We start from the raw sequence: 20,575 nt of genomic DNA, 5'->3' as shown, positions 1-20,575 counted from the left end.
GGGATGACGAGCAGTGCTGCAGAACTTTTGGATGAGAAAAGCTACTTTCATGGGACTGTGTGAGGAGCTCGCCCCCACCCTGCGGCTCAAGGACGCGAGATTGAGAGCTGTCCTGACAGTGGAGAAGCGGGTGGCTATTGCATTCTGGAAGCTGGCAACTCCAGACAGCTACCGATCGGTTGGGAACCAGTATGGAGTGGGAAAGTTGACCGTTGGAATTGTGTTGATGCAAGTTTGCAGGGCCATTAATCACATCCTGCTAAGAAGAACCGTGACTCTGAGGAATGTGCAGGACATTGTGGATGGCTGTGCACAAATGGGTTTCCCTAACTGTGGAGGAGCGATAGATGGGACGCATATTCCTATTCTGGCACCACCCCACCTAGCATCCGAGTACATTAATCGGAAGGGGTATTTCTCTATGGTTCTCCAGGCGCTTGTGGATCACTGTGGGCATTTCATTAACATTACCACAGGCTGGCCTGGAAAGGTGCATGATGGAGGCATCTTTCGGAACACTGGCCTGTTGAGGAAGCTGCCGGCAGGGACTTTTTTCCCAGACCGGAAGATCACAGTAGGGGACGTTGAAATGCCCATTGTGATTGTTGGAGACGCCGCTTACCCGTTAATGCCTTGGCTCATGAAACCGTATACAGAGAAGCTTGACAGGAGCAAGGACCGGTTCAACTACAGGCTGAGCCGGTACCGAATGACTATAGAGTGTGCTTTTGGCTGTTTAAAGGGGCGCTGGCGATCTCTGTATGGGAAGCTAGACTTGGGGGAAAGCAGCATCTCCGCAGTTATATCCGCATGCTGTACCCTCCATAATATTTGTGAAGGGAAGAGTGAAAGATTCAGTAAGAAATGGACCTCCGAGGTTCAACGCCTGGAGGCTGAATTTGCACAGCCAGAGAGGAAGGCTACTAGAGAGGCCCAGCACAGGGCTTCAAGGATTAGGGATGCCTTGAGGGAGGAATTTGAGGCTGAAAACCAACAGTAATGTTTGGTGCTTTGCACGGGGGTGAAGTGCTGTGGTTACTATATTCGTAGGAATCTGTTTTTCCTAATCTGATTTGCAGTGCCTATTTCTTTCCTGGGCTAAAGTATCTTTGACTTTCTGCAATAATAAAGACTGTTTTCAAAGCCAAGAATTCATTTATTGAAAAGAAAATAACTTTATTGACAGACACACAACATTTTGGGAACCTGAAAGGGCAGGGGGGTGGAGTGGGGGAATTGTACAGTCACAGGTTTGAATATGTCCTGTCTGGAGTGCTGTGCAATGACTGCTGCACTTCAGGATGCCTATACTGCATGGTGATGGGGGTTGAGCGCAGAGAGTAAGGGTCGTAGTTCTCAGGGCTGGTTGGTGAACGTACAGGTGTTGGAGGCAGCTGGTGGTGGTAAGAACCTGGATGCTGGGGAAAGGGTTTTGAGTTGACATTGGGGCACAAGGGAAAGAGCTTTGGGACGGCGGGGGGAGGGAGGGCCGGCGCAGTAGTGCTCTGCCTGCATGGCTACGAGTGCCTGGATAGAGTCCGCTTGGCGCGCTAGGATGCTTTTCAGTTGCTTTGTGCTTTTCTTCCTGGCTGCTGCATTTTTCTGGCAGATCCTGCTTTCCCTTTCCCTCCAGTTCTGCACTTTTTGATTCTTTGTGGCAGAGTGATCCATAACTGCTTGCTTTTTCGCGGCTTCTTCTGGAGGTTTTGGAGTCTTTGAGCTGTTGATAACACGGGCAGCCGAGAATTCAAGGTTGCTTGTGGAAAGGCAAAAAAGGCAACACTTAACAGAGGCAGCATTGTTTATATCTCAGACAGTTATTCCCACACAGTGAAGGAGTAACATTCTTCACAATAGCATAATTTTCCCATACCAAAGAGAGCGCGCACAACCCACAGGAGCCTCGAAACGGTGAGTAAGGGGGACTGATTGCTTCAGGGCTGTACTGGAGTTTCTGTGAGTTGGGGAAAGCAAACAGCTGCAGGGGGCACCTACACTGAACACTCCCCCAACATTTTCCACAGGAGTTGATCCTGGAAGATATCTCGCTGCTCTGGGATGAGCGGGAGGGTCTTCTACAGCAATGCGGATTCAGCCCTGGCCCCTGTGCAGCTTGCCTGTGTGCAGCAATGGCCCCCCGTCGTCCCTCCCCCCCCCACCCGTGGCACAGTGGCGCAGACGCGTTAGCCTGACTGGGACAAGGACCACGGTGGCTCTCCCTATAAACTTGCGCAAGCGCATTGCCCACGTTGTGGCTGAAACTTTTGAAGAGATTACTGAGGCCAATTATCGCGATGTGATAGACCACATCAATGGGCTATTCCACATCTAGGCATGCATGCATGCAGCCATACCCCCTCCCCCCCCCTGAAAAATTTCCATCCTGAAAATAAAAGCCACTTACCGGGAACCCACTCCTCTGTTTGTCCTCCACCAAGTACCGGCTGCTGCAACTGGCTACCTTCCTCCTGGCTTGAGAAGAGCTCCTGGCTGCATGCCTCCTGGGACTCCGGGCGTGTCTCCCCACCCCAGTACCCTCACTCTCGGTTTCCTCCTCCCTCCTCCCCCGCTCTGAAGTGTCCATCGTGGTCCTCTGGATTGGCGGTGGGGTCACCCCCAAGTATCGCGTCCAGCTCTTTGTAAAAATGGCAGGTCATGGGGGCAGCCAGAGCGCAGTTTCCCTCACGGGCTTTGCAATAGGCACTCCGCAGCTCCTTCACTTTAACCCTGCACTGCAGCGCGTCCCGGTCATGGCCCTTTCCAGCATGGCCCTTGATACCTGCCCAAGGTATCGTAATTCCTACGGGCTGGAGCGCAGCTGGGACTGAACAGCTTCCTCCCCCCAAACACTGATGAGGTCCAGCAACTCGCCATTGCTCCATGCTGGGGCTGGTTTGGCGCGTGGAGGCATGGTCACCTGGAAAGATTCACTGATTGCACTCCACACCTGGCTGAGCAAACAGGAAGGGGATTTTTAAAATTCCTGGGGCATTTAAAGGGCAGGTCACCTGAGGCCAGGGCAGTAGAGTTCGAACTGGTGAGCAGAGTGGCTGAACAGGCATTCTCGGATACCTCTGAATACCTCTGGAGGCCAATAACAGCGCTTTTGGTGGCCACACTGGCGGAGCAGCGCTACATCACCAGCGCTGCAGTCATTATTCCTCAGGCCGAGGTGGAGTATATGCAGCGGTGTAGCCAGGGAGATACAGCACTGTATGTGCCTTGCAAGTGTGGACAGTGAGTGAGTTGCAGCGCTGTAAAGCCACCACCAGCGTTGCATGTATTCCTTGGGGCTTGGCTACTCTGGAGAGTTGCAACTGTAACTCTGCACCCTCTTGGTTGGCAACACACACTGGTAATTAGGTGTATGCTCTCCAGCTGCATTTACTATTTTGGGGGTAGCTGTATTGATTGGTGGAGGAAAGCTTTTTTTCTGTTTAGCCCCAAACACTCTATGTGACTGATCCATGCTCTCAGATTTAGTGTATTTCCGCAGAGAGGCAGTAGTACTGTTCCTATGACTAATACAGACAAGGTTCAGATGTTTCAAGATGCTTTTAAAAAGGACAAAATAAGCAAATGGGGTTGGGGGGGAGAGAAACAAACCACACTCTCCTTCCTCAATTCACTTTCACATCCCTGATGCGATCAGGTTTCTTCCCTCCTGTTCCTTCTCTCTCCTCTTCAAGGGTTTTCTGCTGCTGGATTAACACATTCTTCAGACTCTCTCATTGTCACAGAACCTTTTGATGCCAATATTCTGTTCCCTTTCGAGAGAATCTCCTTCACTGGCGGTTTTCCAAAAGAGGCAGGATAACCATCTGTTTTGGATGGTTTAGACACAACAAATCCTGCATCTTGGCTCTTGCAAGTCCTTTTTAATCCTGTGATTCTAAAGGGGAGTGCAGCTTGTTAAATGGTGGTAGGGGTGGGAAAGCATCTTTCCATGTATACTTCATTGCACAAAGACCAATTAATATATTCAGTGTGAGGCTAAAATTGAAAACTGCCCCCCATCTTCAGTTTCCACAGGCATGCAGAAGAAATGGGTAACTAAAGACACCCAGCCAGTCACTTTACTGAACTCTTCTTCCAGCTCTGCTCACCCAGTTGTGCCCATGCTGCACTTTGGGAAGGGTGCAAGTTACTAGTTCTGGTTGCTCTTTCCGTAGTACAGTAGAGGCACAGCTGCCTTTCATTGGCATTTACAAGAAAATCAAGTTCAGAAACCAGCTTTCATTTTCAGTTTTGGGCTGCCCTTGCTGAAGGGAAATTCCTGTTCACACTGTCACGTAAAATCCAGTTACCACCGTGCAAGCACAGCCATGTCTGAACATAGTCCTCATGCTCAGCTCTTCCAGAACTTTGTTAGTGAGTTGTTTTTATCTAGCACATTTATTTTGTGCTACTATGGACAGGGCTTGTGAATAATTGTATTGTATGGTATAGCATGAACCCACAGAATTACCATGTGGTTCTCCGCCATCTGGCTGATGTGTTCAGTATTTTTAAATAAATGGATGAAAAATGTTTCATGCATTTTTTGCTTCATTGTGATGTAAAGGAACACCAAAGGGTATCCTGCCCCACCCTTTGTCTCCTCTTCAGCACGGGATCTTCTGAGGCAGAATATTGGACCTGAAGGTTCTATAACAATTGGCAAATCTCAGTTGATAAAATCATAGGTTTGAAACCTTCAGCATCTTTGATCACCCCTATCAAGAAGCCATTAATTCACTGACATCCTAACTTTGTATCTGTGCCTGATTTTATTTTCTGAAGCAGCCAATGCAATCTGGCACTTCTGACTTTGCTCACTGAACTGGAATATTACTTTCTGTATCAGTTGACTGAGTCTGATGGAAATCATTGGAGCTGGACTGGGATTGGTAGATAGATATTCTAGTCCTCTCTGTGCATTGTGATGGGATCCTGAACTATCCCTGGGAAGTATAAAGTCTCAGCTTTGGGTATTTCTTGTGGTGACTCCACTAGTTTCCTTGGTACGCTTGGTGACATGAGAGAGGCTTTCTTAAATTGTACTTAACTTTTTTTTGTTTAAGCCCATAACTATTATTTCAGGTCTCATTTACAAATCAGATTCTTTAGTTCCTGTCCTCTTTATAGCTGCCCTTTTCTGCTGATAGTTACCATGTGTCTTGTCATTGCTATTTTCTCCAGATTAACCATGCATGTCTTAACTTTTTCTCATATAGACTTATTTTTCCAGTCAATTTTAGTGTTCCCTGAATTTTCATGTCATTTTTGACAAGCCTCAAACTGAACATGCTACATCTCTAACCATTACTAGATACAGCATGTTAATTGTTGCCTGTTTCACTCAGGATAATCTGAGTTTATACACTGTGTTTTAAAAAGTATTGTTGGATAACTCCTTTTCATTCTGTTGTCTTGTATAACCCCCGAGATCCTTTTCAAAGACACTAGTGTCTAAGCAGAATTACTCTCTCTAAGATGGTGTCAGTTTACTTTTATGCATTGTTCAAAACTCTTCTTAAATCCATTATTATAGCTTTGCTATGGTTAGGTTAAGACCAAATTTCTCTTTAAAGCTTGATCCTTTTAAGGGCTTGTCTACACTTAAAACACTACAGTTGCACCACTGTAATGTTTCAGTGTACACACTGCCTATGCTGATGAGAAGGTTCACTGAAGATCTGCAGCGGTGCAGCTGCAATGCTGAAGGGTTTTAAATGTAGACGGCCCCACAGATTTCCTTGAAACTTGGTGCCCCTCCTAGGGGCATGGAATTCTGTTTTAGTGATTCAGATATGGGGCCATTCACCATGGGGCTCCTGAGATATAGCACCTGAAAATAAACAACCCAGCTTTTCTTAAAGTTGAGAGATTCTGGAAACCTTTCTTTGGTCACAGGTAGAGATCAAACTAAGGCTGAGATCATTATACCAGTTAGCAGTACTGCAAATCCCCTCCCCCCGCAACAATAACTTTGTGGGACCTTCCCCCCCCCCCACTGTTTTTTTTGAGTCAGGACCCCTACAATTACAACACTGTGGAATTTCAGATTTAATTAGCTGAAATAATGAAATTTACTATTTTTTAAAATCCTATGATCGTGAAATTGACCAATATCGATGTGCCTTTGGTAGGGTCCTAACTATGTTATATGGACCATGGATTAGATTTCTCTCACAAGCCCAGTTAGTAACTACACTTTGCAAACATTTCAAAGTGAAGTGAACACATTTCAAAGTGAACATATCACCATTCCTCTGTATCGAAAGCATAGAGGAGTGAGGAGGAGCACTGAGGAATCACATCAGAACTGTGTGGCCTGGTGGAAAGGCCACTAGACTGGAATTATTTGTAGCTCTGTCACTGGCCAGCTGGGTGACCCTGGGCAAGCCACTTCAGCTCTGTGCCTCAGCTTCCCAGCTGTAAGATGAGGATAATGATGTAAATTTTTTTGAAATTGACTGATGGAAAGCACTGTATAAAAGCTAGGTCTTTTGATTATTGCCTGGCCACAGTAGCATATCAGCTGCAAACCTACATGAGGCCTAAAACTGTCTAAGGGCTTGGCTACACTTGGAGGTGTGCAGCGCTGGCAGTTACAGCTGTCTTCATACAGCTGTCTAGGGACAGCGCTGCAGTGGGGCCGCACAGACAGCTACCAGCGCTGCAGTGTGGCCACATTTGCAGCATTTGCAGCGCTGTTGGGAGTGGTGCATTGTGGGCAGCTATCCCACAAAGCACCTCGTCCCATTTTGGCTCTGTGGGTCGTGGGAAGGGGATGGAAGGGTGCGGGTCATTCCGCTTCCTGTCCCAACGCCCCATGGTGCAACGCTTCACGTCCCATCAGTCACTGTTTTTCCATCCATGTTTGGCATCATTGTGAGTCTCCCAACGGTTTCTGTATAGCGCTATTTCTGTGGGAAATGGAGCCCGAGCTGCCGAGGACTTTGCTGATGAGTGTTGCCAGCACATCACGTTTGGCAGTTGAGCTATTCCTTCTGCTCCAAAGTGACAGTGAGGAGTCCGATGATGATATCGAGTCCGCCTGACGCGTGTGACACTAAATTGCTTGTGGCAAGTAACCGGAAAATGCTCAGCACCGTGGAACGCCGCTTTGGGCTCTGACAACAAGCACATGAGTGGTGGGATCACATCGTCATGGAAGTCTGGGATGACAGAACAGATGGCTGCAGCACTTTTGACTGAGAAAGCCACTTCTCATAGGGACTATGAGTGAGGAAGCGTCGCCCCATCCTGCGGCACAAAGGAGCGAAGATTGAGGAGCTGCCCTGCCAGTGGAGAAGTGGTGGCTATTGCATTCTGGATAGCTGGCAACTCCAGACAGCTACTGATACAGTCGGGAACCAGTTGGGAGTGGGACAAGTTAAGATCGTTGGAATTAGTGTTGATGCAGTTGGCAGGCCATAAACGCATCCTGCTAAGAAGAATCGTGGACTCTGGGAATGTGCAGGACATCGGTGGATGGCTTTGCACAACTGGGTTTCCCTAACTGTGAGAGGGAAGGCGATAGATGGGACGGCATATTCCTATCTGGACCAGCCACCTAGCACACCGAGTACACTAATCGGAAGAGGTAATTATCATCTATGGTTCTCAATGGCTTGATGGACACTGTGGCTGGACGAACTGGAATGTTCTTAATGTTTGCTCTGATACTGTGTTGGTGCCCTACAGTGTCCCCTATGCAGTTCTTAAGTGATTTAGGTGGTGGAATAAGGGTGTGTGATTGCTGCAGAGCAAAGGGCCAGCTGCACCTAAATGCTGGCACTACTGTCTCCTGCAACTGATGGCCGGGCCCCTCTCCTGCAAAGGGTGCAACTGAATGGTTGTTGGAGAAAAAGAGATCAGCGGGACATCCTGCCCGGAAAGGGGCTGAGCAGAGAGGAGGGGCTCGGAGGGGTGTTAGTCCTGGGGCTTGGCTGGGGATGAGGAGTGAAGTGCAAGACGGGGAGGGGTCTGGCGCACTGCAACCGCGCAAAATGGACCCGGCCGAGGGGTCCGGTTTCGCTGTAATCTACACAGCGCTCTGTTTTAGATCCTGTTCCTGTCATCGAATAAAACCTCTGTTGTACTGGCTGGCTAAGAGTCAGGTCTAATGCAAAAGTGGGGGGTGCAGCGACGCCTATGGCTTCCCCAGGATCCGCCTGGAGTGGCTCGGCTGTGGGAAGCGCGCGAGGGGCAGAGGATGCTGAAATGCTCAAGGGAAGCCAGGAGGTGACGCCGTAGATGAGCTTCTTGCCACCTGAACAACGTCTGCTCCTAGGGCGAGGAGGGCTCCAAAGTCGCTGCCTGGCTTGGTGGGAAGACTGTTCCAGAGCATTGGCTCGTGACCATCCATAACACGTGCGCGTTTCCATTGACATACCACAGGCTGGCCTGAATGTCATGATCACAGCAATCTTTCGCAATCAGTGGCCTTTCAGCGAAGCGTGCAGGCGGGACTATTTGCCCAGACCGGAAGATCACAGTAGGGGACGTTTGAAAATGCCCATATGGTGACGTTGGATGGACCCCGCTACCCGTTAATGCCTTGGCTCATGAAAGCATATATAAGAGAAGCTTGACACGGAGCAAGGACCGTTCAACTAACAGGTGCGGCCGGTGCCGAATGACCTGTGGAGTGTGCTTTTGGCCGTTTAAGGGCGCTGGCGATCTTTTAGGGAGCAAGACGTTGGGGGAAAGCAGCATCCTGCAAATTATATCCGCATGCTGTACCTCCCATTAATATTATTGAATGACGGGAGGGTGAAACAATCAGTCAGGCAATGGGACCTCAGAGGTTCAACGCCCGGAGGCCTGAATTGCACAGCCAGAGAGGCAAGCTACTAGAGAGGCCCAGCCTAGGGCTACCAAGGATTAGGGATGGCCATTGGAGGGAGAAATTTGAGGCTGAAAACCAACCAGTAATGTTTGGTGGCTTGCATGGTTACAAATGATTGAGGTCCTGTTTTTTAACTTGGGGTACAGTATTTCAAACACTTTTGTTATTTTTTTTTTCTGCCCCCAAAAAATAAAAATAAAACCCTGTTTTTTTTTTAAAAAAAAGCCCCAAAGGGAAATCAATTTTAATTTTGGGAAAAAAAGGAAAAAAAGTAAGTAAAAGGGCAGGGGGGTAGGGTGGTGAATTGTACAGTCAGAGGTTTGAATATGTACTTTGCCTGGAGTGCTGGTGCAATGACTGCTTGCACTTAGGATGCCTATAATAGCATGGTGAATGGGGGTTGAGTGCAGAGGTTAAGGGTTGTAGTTCCATCAAGGGCTGGATAGGTGAACGTACAGGTGTTTGGAGCAGCTGGTGGTGGTAAGAACCTGGATACCGGGGAAGGGGGATTTTGAGTCTGACATTAGGGGCACAAGAGGAGAGAAGCTTTTGGGACGGGGAAGGGGGGCACATGTATGCTCTGCCTGCATGGCTACGAGTGACTGGATAGAGTCCCGTTTGCCGCGCCAGGAGGCTTATCAGTTCTGCTTTGGGCTTTCTTCTTAGCCAATTCTGTTCTTGTTTCTCTTTCCCTCCAAGTGCTAAGCATTTTTCGTCTCCAGTCCTGCAGCTTCTACTCCTCTCGCAGACCGATTTAACTGCTTCACCCATATCTTCTTGGTTGCTTTTTACTGTGGCTTTTTCCATCAGGTTTTGTAGCTTTCAGCAGTCTCTGATACGGCCAGATCGATTAGTAGTAGTAGTCAAGGACACTGTATTAGTTAGAAAAAAGACAACAATTGACAACATTTAACAGAGAGGCAGCATTGTGTAAAATCCCAGGGAGGAGTTTACAGTCACACTTTACATAACTTTCCACATACCAAACACAGTACAGAGAGCCACAGCAACGAAGACATGGTGAGTAAGGGGGAAATGAGTGGCAGGGAGTTAATTAATCTGGAATGCCATCTCACTGCCGTGGCTCAACCCTGGGAAGGGGAATGATTGGTTCAGGCTGCACTGGGGTTTCTGTGCGTTTGGGAAAGCGAAGAGAGCTGCGGGGGGACCTACACTGAACACTGATCCTAACATTTTCCACGGATTAATCCTGGAACGATATCCTCTGCGGATACCTAGGAAGAGTGGGAGGGACTTCTACAGCATGACGGATACCCGCGCCCTGCACGCTGCCTGTGTGCAGCAATGGTCCCTCCACCCTCTCGGGCACGTTGGCAGGGACGTTTAGCCTGAACTGGGACAAGGACCACCAGTGGCGCGCCTAAATTGCACCCAGAGCATTGCCCCACGTGTGGCTGAAACTTTGAAGAGATTACTGAGGCGAGACCAATTATCGGCAGACGTATAGACCACATCATGGGCTATTTTCCACCATCTAGCCAATGCATGCATCGCAGCCATAACCACCCCCAACCCCCCCCGAAACATTTCCATCCGAAATACAAGCTGCATACGCGGGCACCTGCTCCTTCCTGTTCTTCTCACGAACAAGTTCCAGCTGTGCGACTGGGCTAACCTTCTCCTGCTGAGAACGAGCTCCTGGCTGCATGACTACTGGGTCTCCCACCGCCTACACTCCACTCTCCTCTCCCTGTTCTGAACTGTCCATCGTGGGTCTCGTATTGGCAGTGGGGTCACCCCCAAGTATCATGTCCAGCTCCTTGTAAAAATGGCAGGTCGTGGGGGCAGCACCTGAGCGGCGGTTTCCCTCACGGGCTTTGCAATAGGCACTCCGCAGTTCCTTTACTTTAACCCTGCACTGCACCGCGTCCCGGTCATGGCCCCTTTCCATCATGGCCTTTGATACCTGCCCATAGGTATCGTAATTCCTACGGCTGGAGCGCAGCTGTGACTGCACAGCTTCCCCACCAAAAACACCGATGAAGTCTATCAACTTGCCATTGCTCCATGCTGGGGCTCGTTTGGCGTATGGAGGCATGGTCACTGATTGATTGCACTCCACACCTGGCTGAGCAAACAGGAAGGGGATTTTTAAAATTCCTGGGGCATTTAAAGGACGGGTCACCTGAGGCCAGGGCAGTAGAGTGCGAACTGATGAGCAGAGTGGCTGAACAGGTATTTTCTGGGATACCTCCTAATACCCTGGAGGCCAATAACAGCGCTTTTGGTGGCCACACTTGCGGCACAGCGCTGCAATCGTTATACCCGAGGCAGAGCAGGATACGGCCAGCGCTGCAGCCAGGGAGATGGAGCGCTCCATGTGCCTTGCAAGTGTGGACGGTGAGTAAGTTGCAGCGCTGGTGGTGGGTTTACAGCGCTGCAACTCTCCAGTGTAGCCAAGCCCTGAATGACCATTAACTCCTGCCAACAAACATTTTTCTTTCTGTTAAAAAAAAACAAACAAAAACAAAACTCCCCAAAACCTAAGAAATTAAATGGCAAAAAAATTAGCTAATGCAGAGGTAAGGTCGCCTGGTGATGGCTTGTGCAATTCCAGAACATAAAGTTCAGCAAAACTTAGGGTTTGGCAACACTTGCAGCTGTACAACGCTGAGAGTTAAAGCTGTCTTCGTACAGTTGTGTAGGGAAAGCGCTGCAGTGTGGCCACATTTGCAGCGTTTGCAGCGGCGTTGGGATTGGTGCATTATGGGCAGCTATCCCAGCGTTCAAGTGGCTGCAACGTGCTTTTCAAAAGAGGGGGATGGGGTGGAGTGTGACAGGGAGCGTGAGGGGGAGAGAATGGATTTTTGGAGCTGACTGTGTGTCAGCTCCCTGCCTTGCAAGTTCTAAGGACTTGAAGATACACAACACCAACCTTCAACCATTTTAAAAGTTTCAACCCCTTCCCCCACCCCCCTCTCATTCACTAAATGCAAATAGCCGCTTATCTGGCCTGAAGGCTGCTCCAAAACGGATCCCCCTTTCCCCCCTCCGGGCTGCTTCTCTCCTCAAGCAAACACAAGCTGTGGACCTTCATCCTCTCTGCTCGAGCAAACAGTAGCTGTGTTTGTATTTTAGATAGGCAGCTCCGGGAGCCCCGAGTTCACAACAAAACAGAGGCATCACAACAAAACAGAGAGTGTTATCTATGGCCTTGTCTACACTACCTGATTAAATCGAATTAGTTTAAATTGATTTTATAAAACCGATTTTATAAAATCGATTTAGTGCGTCCACACTAGGATTCTAAAATCGATTTTGTGCGTCCATGGCCCATGTCTAGCGTCGATTTCAGGAGCAGTGCACTGTGGGTAGCTGTTCCACAGCTATCCCATAGTTCCCACTTCCTGGTTGAGAGCCAGTGCCTGCTGGGACCAAAAAACATTGTCCCGGTGTGTGCTGGGTACAGCCTCACCCCTCCCTTTGTGAAAGCAGAAGCCAACCATTTTCGCGCCTTTTTTTCCTGGGTGAAGAGAGCAAACGCCATAGGCACAGCAAGCATGGACCCTGCTGAGACCATGGACCCTGCTGAGACCAGTAATGCAATCGTGCAAGTTGTAAACAGCACCACGCGCACTCTCGTGCTGTCTATGCTGAGCCATGAACTGCAAAATTCAGGAGGAGAGGAGGTAGGAGGTAGGAGGAGGCAGGCGCAGCTATGGCACGCGCACCGACCGAAGAGCGATGATGATGATGACGACATGGAGACTGATTTCTCCCTAACGTGTGGGGACCCAGCATTTGGAGCTACTGCTGGGTAATGGGGCAGCTTTCTTACCCATTGAACGCCGATTTTGGGCAACGGGAAACAAGCACAGACTGGTGGGACCGCATAGTTTTGCAGGTGTGGGACGATTTCCCAGTGGCTGCAAAACTTCGCATTGCGTAGAGAGCACTTTCTTTTGAACTTTGTGACTTGCTTTCCCTGCCCTGAAACGCCATAATACTAACATGAGAGCAGCCCTCACAGTGCAGAAGCGAGTGTGCAATAGCCCTCTGGAAGCGCTTGCAACTCCAGACAGCTACCGGTCAGTCGGGAATCAATTTGGAGTGGGAAAATCTACCGTGGGGGCTGCTGTGATGCAAGTAGCCAAAGCAATCGTTACGCTGCTGCTACGAAAGTTTGTGACTCTGGGAAACGTGCAGGTCATAGTGGATGGCTTTGCTGCAATGGGATTCCCTAACTGTGGAGGGGCCATAGATGGAACCCATATCCTATCTTGGCCCCAGAGCACCAGGGGGCACCCAGTACGTGAACCGCAAGGGTACTTTTCCATGGTGCTGCAAAGCACTGGGGATCACAAGGGACGTTTCACCAGCATCCACGTGGGATGGCCAGGAAGGGTTCATGACGCTCGCGTCTTCAGAACCAACTACTCTCTTTAAACGGCTGCAGCAAGGAAATTACTTCCCAGACCAGAAATAACAGTTGGCGATGTTGAGATGCCTGTCGTTATCCTGGGTGACCCAGCCTACCCTTTGATGCCATGGCTCATGAAGCCATACACAGGCAGCCTGGACAGTGGTCAGGAGCTGTTCAACTACAGGGCTGAGCAAGTGCAGGGATGGTGGTAGAGTGTGCATTTGGGCGTTTAAAGGGGCGCTTTCGATCATTACTACTCGCTCAGACCTCAGCCAAAAGAATGTCCCCATTGCTATTGCTGCTTGCTGTGTGCTCCACAATCTCTGTGAGAGTAAGGGGGAGACCTTTCTGGCGGGGTGGGAGGCTGAGGCAAATCACCCTGGCCGCTCACTACGAGCAGCCAGACACCAGGGCGATTAGAAGAGCACACCAGGAGGGCGGTGCGCATCAGAGAAGCCTTGAAAAGTAGTTTCAGCGCGGGGCCAGGGTATGGTGTGACTGCAGTGCTTGTTTCCCCTTGATGAAACACTCCCGGAGGGCCTCTCTTGACTCCCTGTAAGCAACCCACCCTCCCCCTTTACTTACAGCTGTGCTGAAGGACTTTTTAAAAGCAACCTCCCCCCACCCACCACCCCTTTGATTACATCTAGCTGAAGGAAATAAAGTCAGTATATTTGAAAATCATTTATTCAGTATTAAAGTCAATTTGTTATTGCTTAAAAATCATGAGTTCTTTTTTAAAAATCATTCCCTGTAAAAAACCACCCTCCCCCGTTTGGATGTATTCTTGATTAGAAAGTAATTATATAAGAGGAGGCACTGAGTTATCTAGGTATCCCTGGCATGGTGTGCTTTTGGAGGGAGGATCGGAGGTAAGGAAAAGCCCATGAAGCACATTTCAGCTTAATGTCAGCCTTTTGGTTGGGCTGTCCATGGGGGTGGAGTGTTCTTGGTGAAGAAAGCCTTCCCCCACGCATTCTAACACGTCTGGGTGAGGGAGATATGGAACTTGGGGAGCTTTCGAGGGTGGTTAAACATGGGCTGCAGTGGCACTCTGTTAACCCCGCTGCTGTTCCTGACCATATCCACCATGCGTCTGAGGATCTCAGTGTGTTCACGCAGCAGCTCCAGCGTTCCATCACGCCAACGCAGATCTTCCTGCCTACACCTCTGATCTTCCTGCCGGGTCTTCCTTTGCGCCACCTCTCTTCTACCTGCCGGTCTTCTCCCGCCACCTCTGTTCTTCCTTGCCGCCACCTCTCATCTCGAGCGTCTCTCCTGTCCTCCGGGTCACTGGCATCTTTCTTGTATTTTGCTACCACTTCCTTCCAATCATTATGATGAGCTCTGTTACTAGTGGCTTACTTCCATGATTTTTCTGAAAACATTTCATCTCGAGTTCTCTTTCTCCTCCGCCTTTTGGCTAGCCTTCCAGATGGGGCAGGGAGTACAGAACAGTGCGCAGCTGTATGGGGAGGTAAGAGAGTACAGAGAAGTATGTAAAAAGATACATTTTACAGAACAATGATTGTAACTCACAGTGAACCAAACTATGCACCTTACATAGCACATGTGATTTCACTACAAGGTCGAATTTTGCATCTTTTAATACTGAGAGCCTCTGTCCCTGGGGTCAGAGCACACTGCAACGGACGCAGGTTCCCGGTCCTGTAATCATAATTCAGCTTCCATGCAGCCATGGTAAGTCTTTATGTTTGACTTCTCCAGGTTCTCCAGCTTCCTCCCTCCTCCCTCCTAAAGCATCCTCCTCCACCCCTCACAGCGCGTGGCTGTTAGCTGGGAAGAGTCCTGCTCGCCAAACAGACAGAGAAGCCAGCACAAGCCTTCCTATGCTCTGTGAAGCAATGATTCCAAATTACGTCATGCATGCCTGGAGGGGGAAAGTTTTGTTCAATGGGGGACCGGGGATAAGGCTGCCTTGCCCCGAAATCTACTGAAAAGGCTCTTTGATTTCTCCAATATCAATTCATGGAGATTTCTTGGGAGGATTTTCACTCCATCCCAGACATGTTAACGAACTTTTCCTGTAACTGTACTGGCTAAGAAGGAATGACAACGCATGCTTCCAAATTTATAATTAAAAAATCGCTTGTTTGTAACCATGATTGATAGAAACATTCACTCACCAGAGGTCCCTTCATGGCTTCACTGTCTGGGATAGTGGCTTGGTTGGGCTGGGAGGGTAATTCAGGGCTCAAAAACAGCTCCTGGCTGCTGTTGGTAATTGAGAGCTGTGTGCTATCTGCAATCTCTTCCTCTCTGCTCATCTTCGTCATCTGCCCCCTCTGCAGAATCCTCAGGCACGGTTGATATTGCAACACTGACCTCTTGAATCCACGGCCACAGGTGGGGTACTTAGTTGCCAAGCCCCAAAAATTGCATGCAGCTCTGCATAGAACCTTCATGTTTTCGGACCTGCTCCAGACCTTCCGTTTGCCTCTCTGGTTTCTGGTATGCCTGCCTCAGTTCTTTGACTTTTATCCTACAATTGCAACGAGTCCCTCCTGTGTCCTTTTTCAATCATAGACTTTGAAATCTTTCAAATGTTTTCTCATTTCGTTTTGACGAACGGAGTTCTGTAAGCACTGAATCACCCACCCCAGATAGCAATGAGATCACTAGCTCTTCTGTGGTCCATAGCTGGAGCTCTTTTTCTATTCTCAGGAGACTGCATTTTTAAATGTGCTGCTGAGCTGTACGTGGTCACCTGTGCTGCTCAGAGCCCCACGCTGGCCAAACAGGAAACTGATTCAAAACTCCGTGGGGCTTTTCCTGTTTACCTGGCCAGTGCATCGGAGTTTTGACTGCTGTCCAGAACGGTCAGTGGTGCTCTCTGGGATACCTCCTGGAAGCCAGTAACTTCGATTTCTGTCCACACTACATTAATTCCGAATTAGTAACATCGATTTTAAGGTTACTCCTGTGGTTTTGAAGGAGTACTAAAATTGATTTAAATAGCCCTTTAATTCGAATTAAAGGGCGTTGTAGTGTGGACGGGTGCACCATTAATTCGAATTAACGCTATTAAATTCGAATTTAAGGCGCAGTGTAGACGAGGTCTTTACTTAAAAAGCATTATGGGAAGGTTCCGGAGATCAGTTACAGCGTAGTAAGATTAATCACTGTTTACACTGGTACCCTAGCGCTGCAAGAGCAGCGCTGTTTTCTTTATTCCTCTCGTCAATGTGGAGTACATGCAGCGCTGTAGCCAGGGAGGTACAGCGCTGTTATGTGCCTTGCCAGTGTGGACGGGGGAGTAAGTTACAGCACTATAAAGCCACCACCAGCCCTGTAACTCTCAAGTGTAGCCAAGCCCTTAGACTTCTGAACACCAGGAATTATAGTTAATGTGTAAACACCTAGGCAACCTTTACTTTGCCCTCTTTGAATGATGCCCCCAAACAGCCATAACACATGTACTTGCACTCTGTCTTTTCACTGTAATGGACAGACACCTCCTACTCTTGCCTTATGCTCAAACACTGAGCGTCTTCTCCCAGCAGAATACTACACCTGTAAAATTTAATAGCTCCTTCATACCCTTTTAGAACCGTTCACTCTTGCAGTATCCTGTGTGCAAAACCTACACTTTCCTTTACCCTTCACTAAATCCACAGACTGCTCTACAGTCCTACCTCATGACTGACAATATCCATGGCAAGAAGACCCAAGTGCCCTGCTATTGATACAGCCTACACAATTCTGTATTGAAAAGAAGCAGACTTGAACCCAAAGGTACATATGGAACTCTTTCCTTTGGTAACACAAATGAGAGGGACTCAGACCCAGATCTCATATCACTATCAGTCCTTCCATGTTGCTGCAACTAATTCCTCCACCATTCAGTACAGCTACACGAAACATGGTGAATGCAGTTGGAACGCATGCACATAATTCTCAGCGGCAATTGCAGGTTCCAAGGGGTCAAAATTAAGGTTACTTGGGCATTTACATTAATGCTATTTCCTGGTTTTCAGAAATCTGAGGTTTTGCTGACCTCCATATTCTGGAGCTATTACCAGGCAACCTTAACTGCATTAACAAAGTTTTTTTCCAATTCAAATTGTAGTGTATGTGTGGTGTCAATTGGATTATCCTCCACTGGGCACATCTGTTTGTACCTGCCATAGTATAGCTGTTCATCACGTAACAGGTAAAGTTGGAATGGCAGCTATTTTTTCCTGGGTTCTGGATCTTTCTCTAGGTTAGAGTTTTTTCTCTTCATCTTCACCTATCCCGACCTTAGCTTTGTTAAAAATGTATATCTTGAGGTTGAATACTGACTAATTAGAAATAAAATGAATGTAGATTGCTGCAAGAATTCTCTCCTGTACTATGTCCTGTGGCTACTCCCACTCTGGGATGTGTTCTGTGTGGGCAGGGGCAGAAGAACTTGTTTAGGCCATGTCAGCAGTGAAGACTTTGGTTTATCCAACTTTCAAGTGGCACAAAGCCCCCACAGTTAACATGTGGCTCAGACATGTGCATGCTTGGCCAATTATATCAGCACTTTGCATCAACAAGCACTCCTGGTAAGTATGCAAAGTGCAGTGTATCATCGATAAATACCCCAATGTACAATGTACCACTTGTCAGTGCAGTGCCTTTTGAGAGATGTTCAGTGAGTCACTCTGGGAGCTAGGGGTCAAGTTCTCGTCATGCAACTATCTCCATTACATAATGCCATCCCTATCTCATAACTTTGATTTTTTTTTAAAAATCCGACGAACCCGTGTGACGCTTGTTGCTGTCTATCTGTGGCAGAAACATGGAGCTCACACAGCTCTGCACTGTTGTCACGAACATTGCAAACACAGGATGCATGATCTTCCGGTGTTTTCAGAACCACAGGAAGTACCCCAACAGCAGAGGTGACAATTTCTTAAGCACAGGTTGTTAAGGGTGACAGCGAAAAACAATTCCATTGTTGGCATTTGCAGAGCAGCTATATAGATGGTGGAGCACCACTTTTGGGCCTGAGAAATGAGCAGTCTGGTGGATTGCATTGTAGTGCATGTTTGGGATGATGAGCAGTCTTTAGAACTTTCAAATATGAAAGGTCATGTTCCTGAATCTGTGTGCAGAACTTGCACCAGCCCTCCAGTGCAATGGCACCAGAATGAGAGCTGCATTGCCTGCTGAGAAGCAAGTGGTGCAATGCTGGATTGCCACAGGTCAAGGGAAAATCATTTTGGAATTGGAAAACCCACAATAGGGGCTCTTTTCATGCAAATGTATAGGGTACTAATCATCTGCTATGCAGGACTCTGACTCTCAGCAATGTGCGGGACATCGTAGATAGATCTGCAGCTATGGGGCTTCTGTACTGTGATGGGGTGGTAGATGGCACACACATCTGTATTTAGGCCCCAGCCCATCTTGCCACAAAGTACATCAATAGAAAAAAAGGGCTGCTCTTCAATGATTATGCAAGTGCTAATGGATCAGTGGGCATGCTTCACTGTTAACACTGGGGACTGGTCAAGGAAGATGAATGGTGCTCGGGTTTTTAAGAACATAAAGCTGTTCAGAAAACTGCAAGCAGAGACAGTTTTTCCTGACTGCCAATGGTAATCTGCCAATGTGAAATGCCGATAGTGATCTGGCTCATGAAGCCAGCCACCTCAACAGTACTAAGAAAGGATTCAGCTACCAGCTCAGCTGCAGAATGACATTGTTTACTCACATAATTAGATTTCAGTGAGAAAAATATCCCAGTGGCTATAGCTGCCCATGTCTTGCATAAAATTTGAGAAGCAGAGGGGGAAAAGTTGCTCTGAGGGTGCAGGTGGAGTGGCTGTCTGCTGAGTTTGAACAGCAATACACGAGGACTATTAGAAGAGCTGAACACAAAGCGGTTCAGCTGATGGAGTCCTTGAAAGAGCGCTTTAGTGATCAGATACATTAATGTGCTGTACCTCCCCATAAGTTTTGGGGAATGTTAGGAATTGGAATGTACATTACTGACTATCACACTGTCTTTTAATGACCCTATATATTATGTGGTGCTTACAGTATGTGTATAATTACTATATGTTTTCCACTCAACTTACGAGTTTTGTGGTCCTGTTCAATTACAGTGAATGTATGCTTTTGGTAGTGCTATGATTTTAGCTGATTTCTCTCTCCTGAGGGTAACACAGGCATAGAGCACAACTTCTTCTGATGTCCTGAAGCTGTAGAGGCCTGTATGCCACTAGCCCAGTGGTGCCAGCCAAAGTCACTGTGGAGCGGCATGGGAAAGTGTCCTACCATGAAGGAAGAAATAAGGCAGCCATCCCTAGAAATCTTCAGGAGAGGGTTGCAGAGTACCTTCATGAAAGTTTCATGGAGATCTCACGAGGACGACCCAAGGGACATCCCTCTGTACATGAACTACTCCTCATGTCCCACCTCCCATCCAACGCTACAGGGAAATTAAAAGCAGATAACACTACCTCTGTTTGCTGGCATTTCCAATCTTGGCTGTAATGTATACATGAAAAGTTAGGCATGCACCACTGTTATCTTCAACATGCAGTTCAGACTCTGCACCAGTACCAGCATGGCCCCAAAGGGATCAGACGTTTACTGTCACCAGGGAAGCATCACTGGTTCATCCTGCATTCTAGAGCAGTCTGAGACCTACGTTTCCCCAGAAGATGTTTTTGCTTTCCTTTGTCCTCAATCTCATTTCAAGTCTGACTTTAGAGAGAGACATTGTTACATCAGAAGAAGATGTCACCTTGAGGACATGGGTCTGCTCTCCTCTTCCATCTGCAAACCTGAGTACCCGTCCATTGGTAACAGTGATTCAGCTGGTCGACCGAGAACCAATCTTCTCATACGATAAGTTGGAGGACCCAGATGAGACTTCAGCCCTACATAGGGAAGTGAGTCTGGACAGAAGCCTGAGGTTCCATTCTCCATCCAGATATGATTTTTCTAAGGGGTGAGTGTTCCCAGTGCCCTGGGTTCCACCTCAACTGGTTGACGCCTTAGACTGGCATTACTGGGATCCTGGGACCCTTACTCTTGGCATCCTGGTTCCATGTGTGCACCGTATCTATCCTCTCCAAGCCAACACCAACCAGGTTTTTTGGACTATGAGGAAGTGGAGCCTGATCCAGCAGTTAAGACAGATCTAGCAGCTATTTCATTGTTTTCTTTGAATGAGGTAGTCACCCCGTCTTTGTCTCCACCAGATGATCACAGGTAATATGAGGAGCTCTTACAAAGAGTGGTGTCCAAACTCCAGATCTAGCTCAAAGAGGTTCAAGAATCTCAATGTGAACTATTGTAGTTCATTGCAATTCTCTGGTCCCAGCCAAGCAGCCTTCCTGGTCAACAAG

General features: G+C 48.1%; 1 protein-coding gene across 6 annotated transcripts in view; it reads left to right on the top strand.

Moving 5' to 3' along the window:
* The window catches only part of SAMHD1 (SAM and HD domain containing deoxynucleoside triphosphate triphosphohydrolase 1), a 268,902-nt gene that overhangs the window by 9,278 nt on the left and 239,049 nt on the right, over window positions 1-20,575 (top strand). For 2 of the 6 annotated variants that reach the window (XR_012657006.1, XM_032789291.2), the window contains exon 1: window positions 18,773-20,175. The exons of the other annotated variants lie outside the window; for them this stretch is intronic. Coding sequence is in view for 1 of the 2 variants with exons in the window: in XM_032789291.2 (XP_032645182.1) it covers window positions 19,886-20,175 (290 nt within the window). In the remaining variant the exon portion in view is untranslated. Of the gene's footprint in view, window positions 1-18,772; window positions 20,176-20,575 lie in introns of those variants that run through there. 6 annotated transcript variants of the gene reach the window in all.

This window comes from Chelonoidis abingdonii, chromosome 14 (assembly GCF_003597395.2).
Source record: "Chelonoidis abingdonii isolate Lonesome George chromosome 14, CheloAbing_2.0, whole genome shotgun sequence".
Taxonomy (NCBI): domain Eukaryota; kingdom Metazoa; phylum Chordata; order Testudines; family Testudinidae; genus Chelonoidis; species Chelonoidis abingdonii.
The sequence above is the reverse complement of the archived record's forward strand: the minus strand, read 5'-3'. Positions and strand labels throughout refer to the sequence as shown.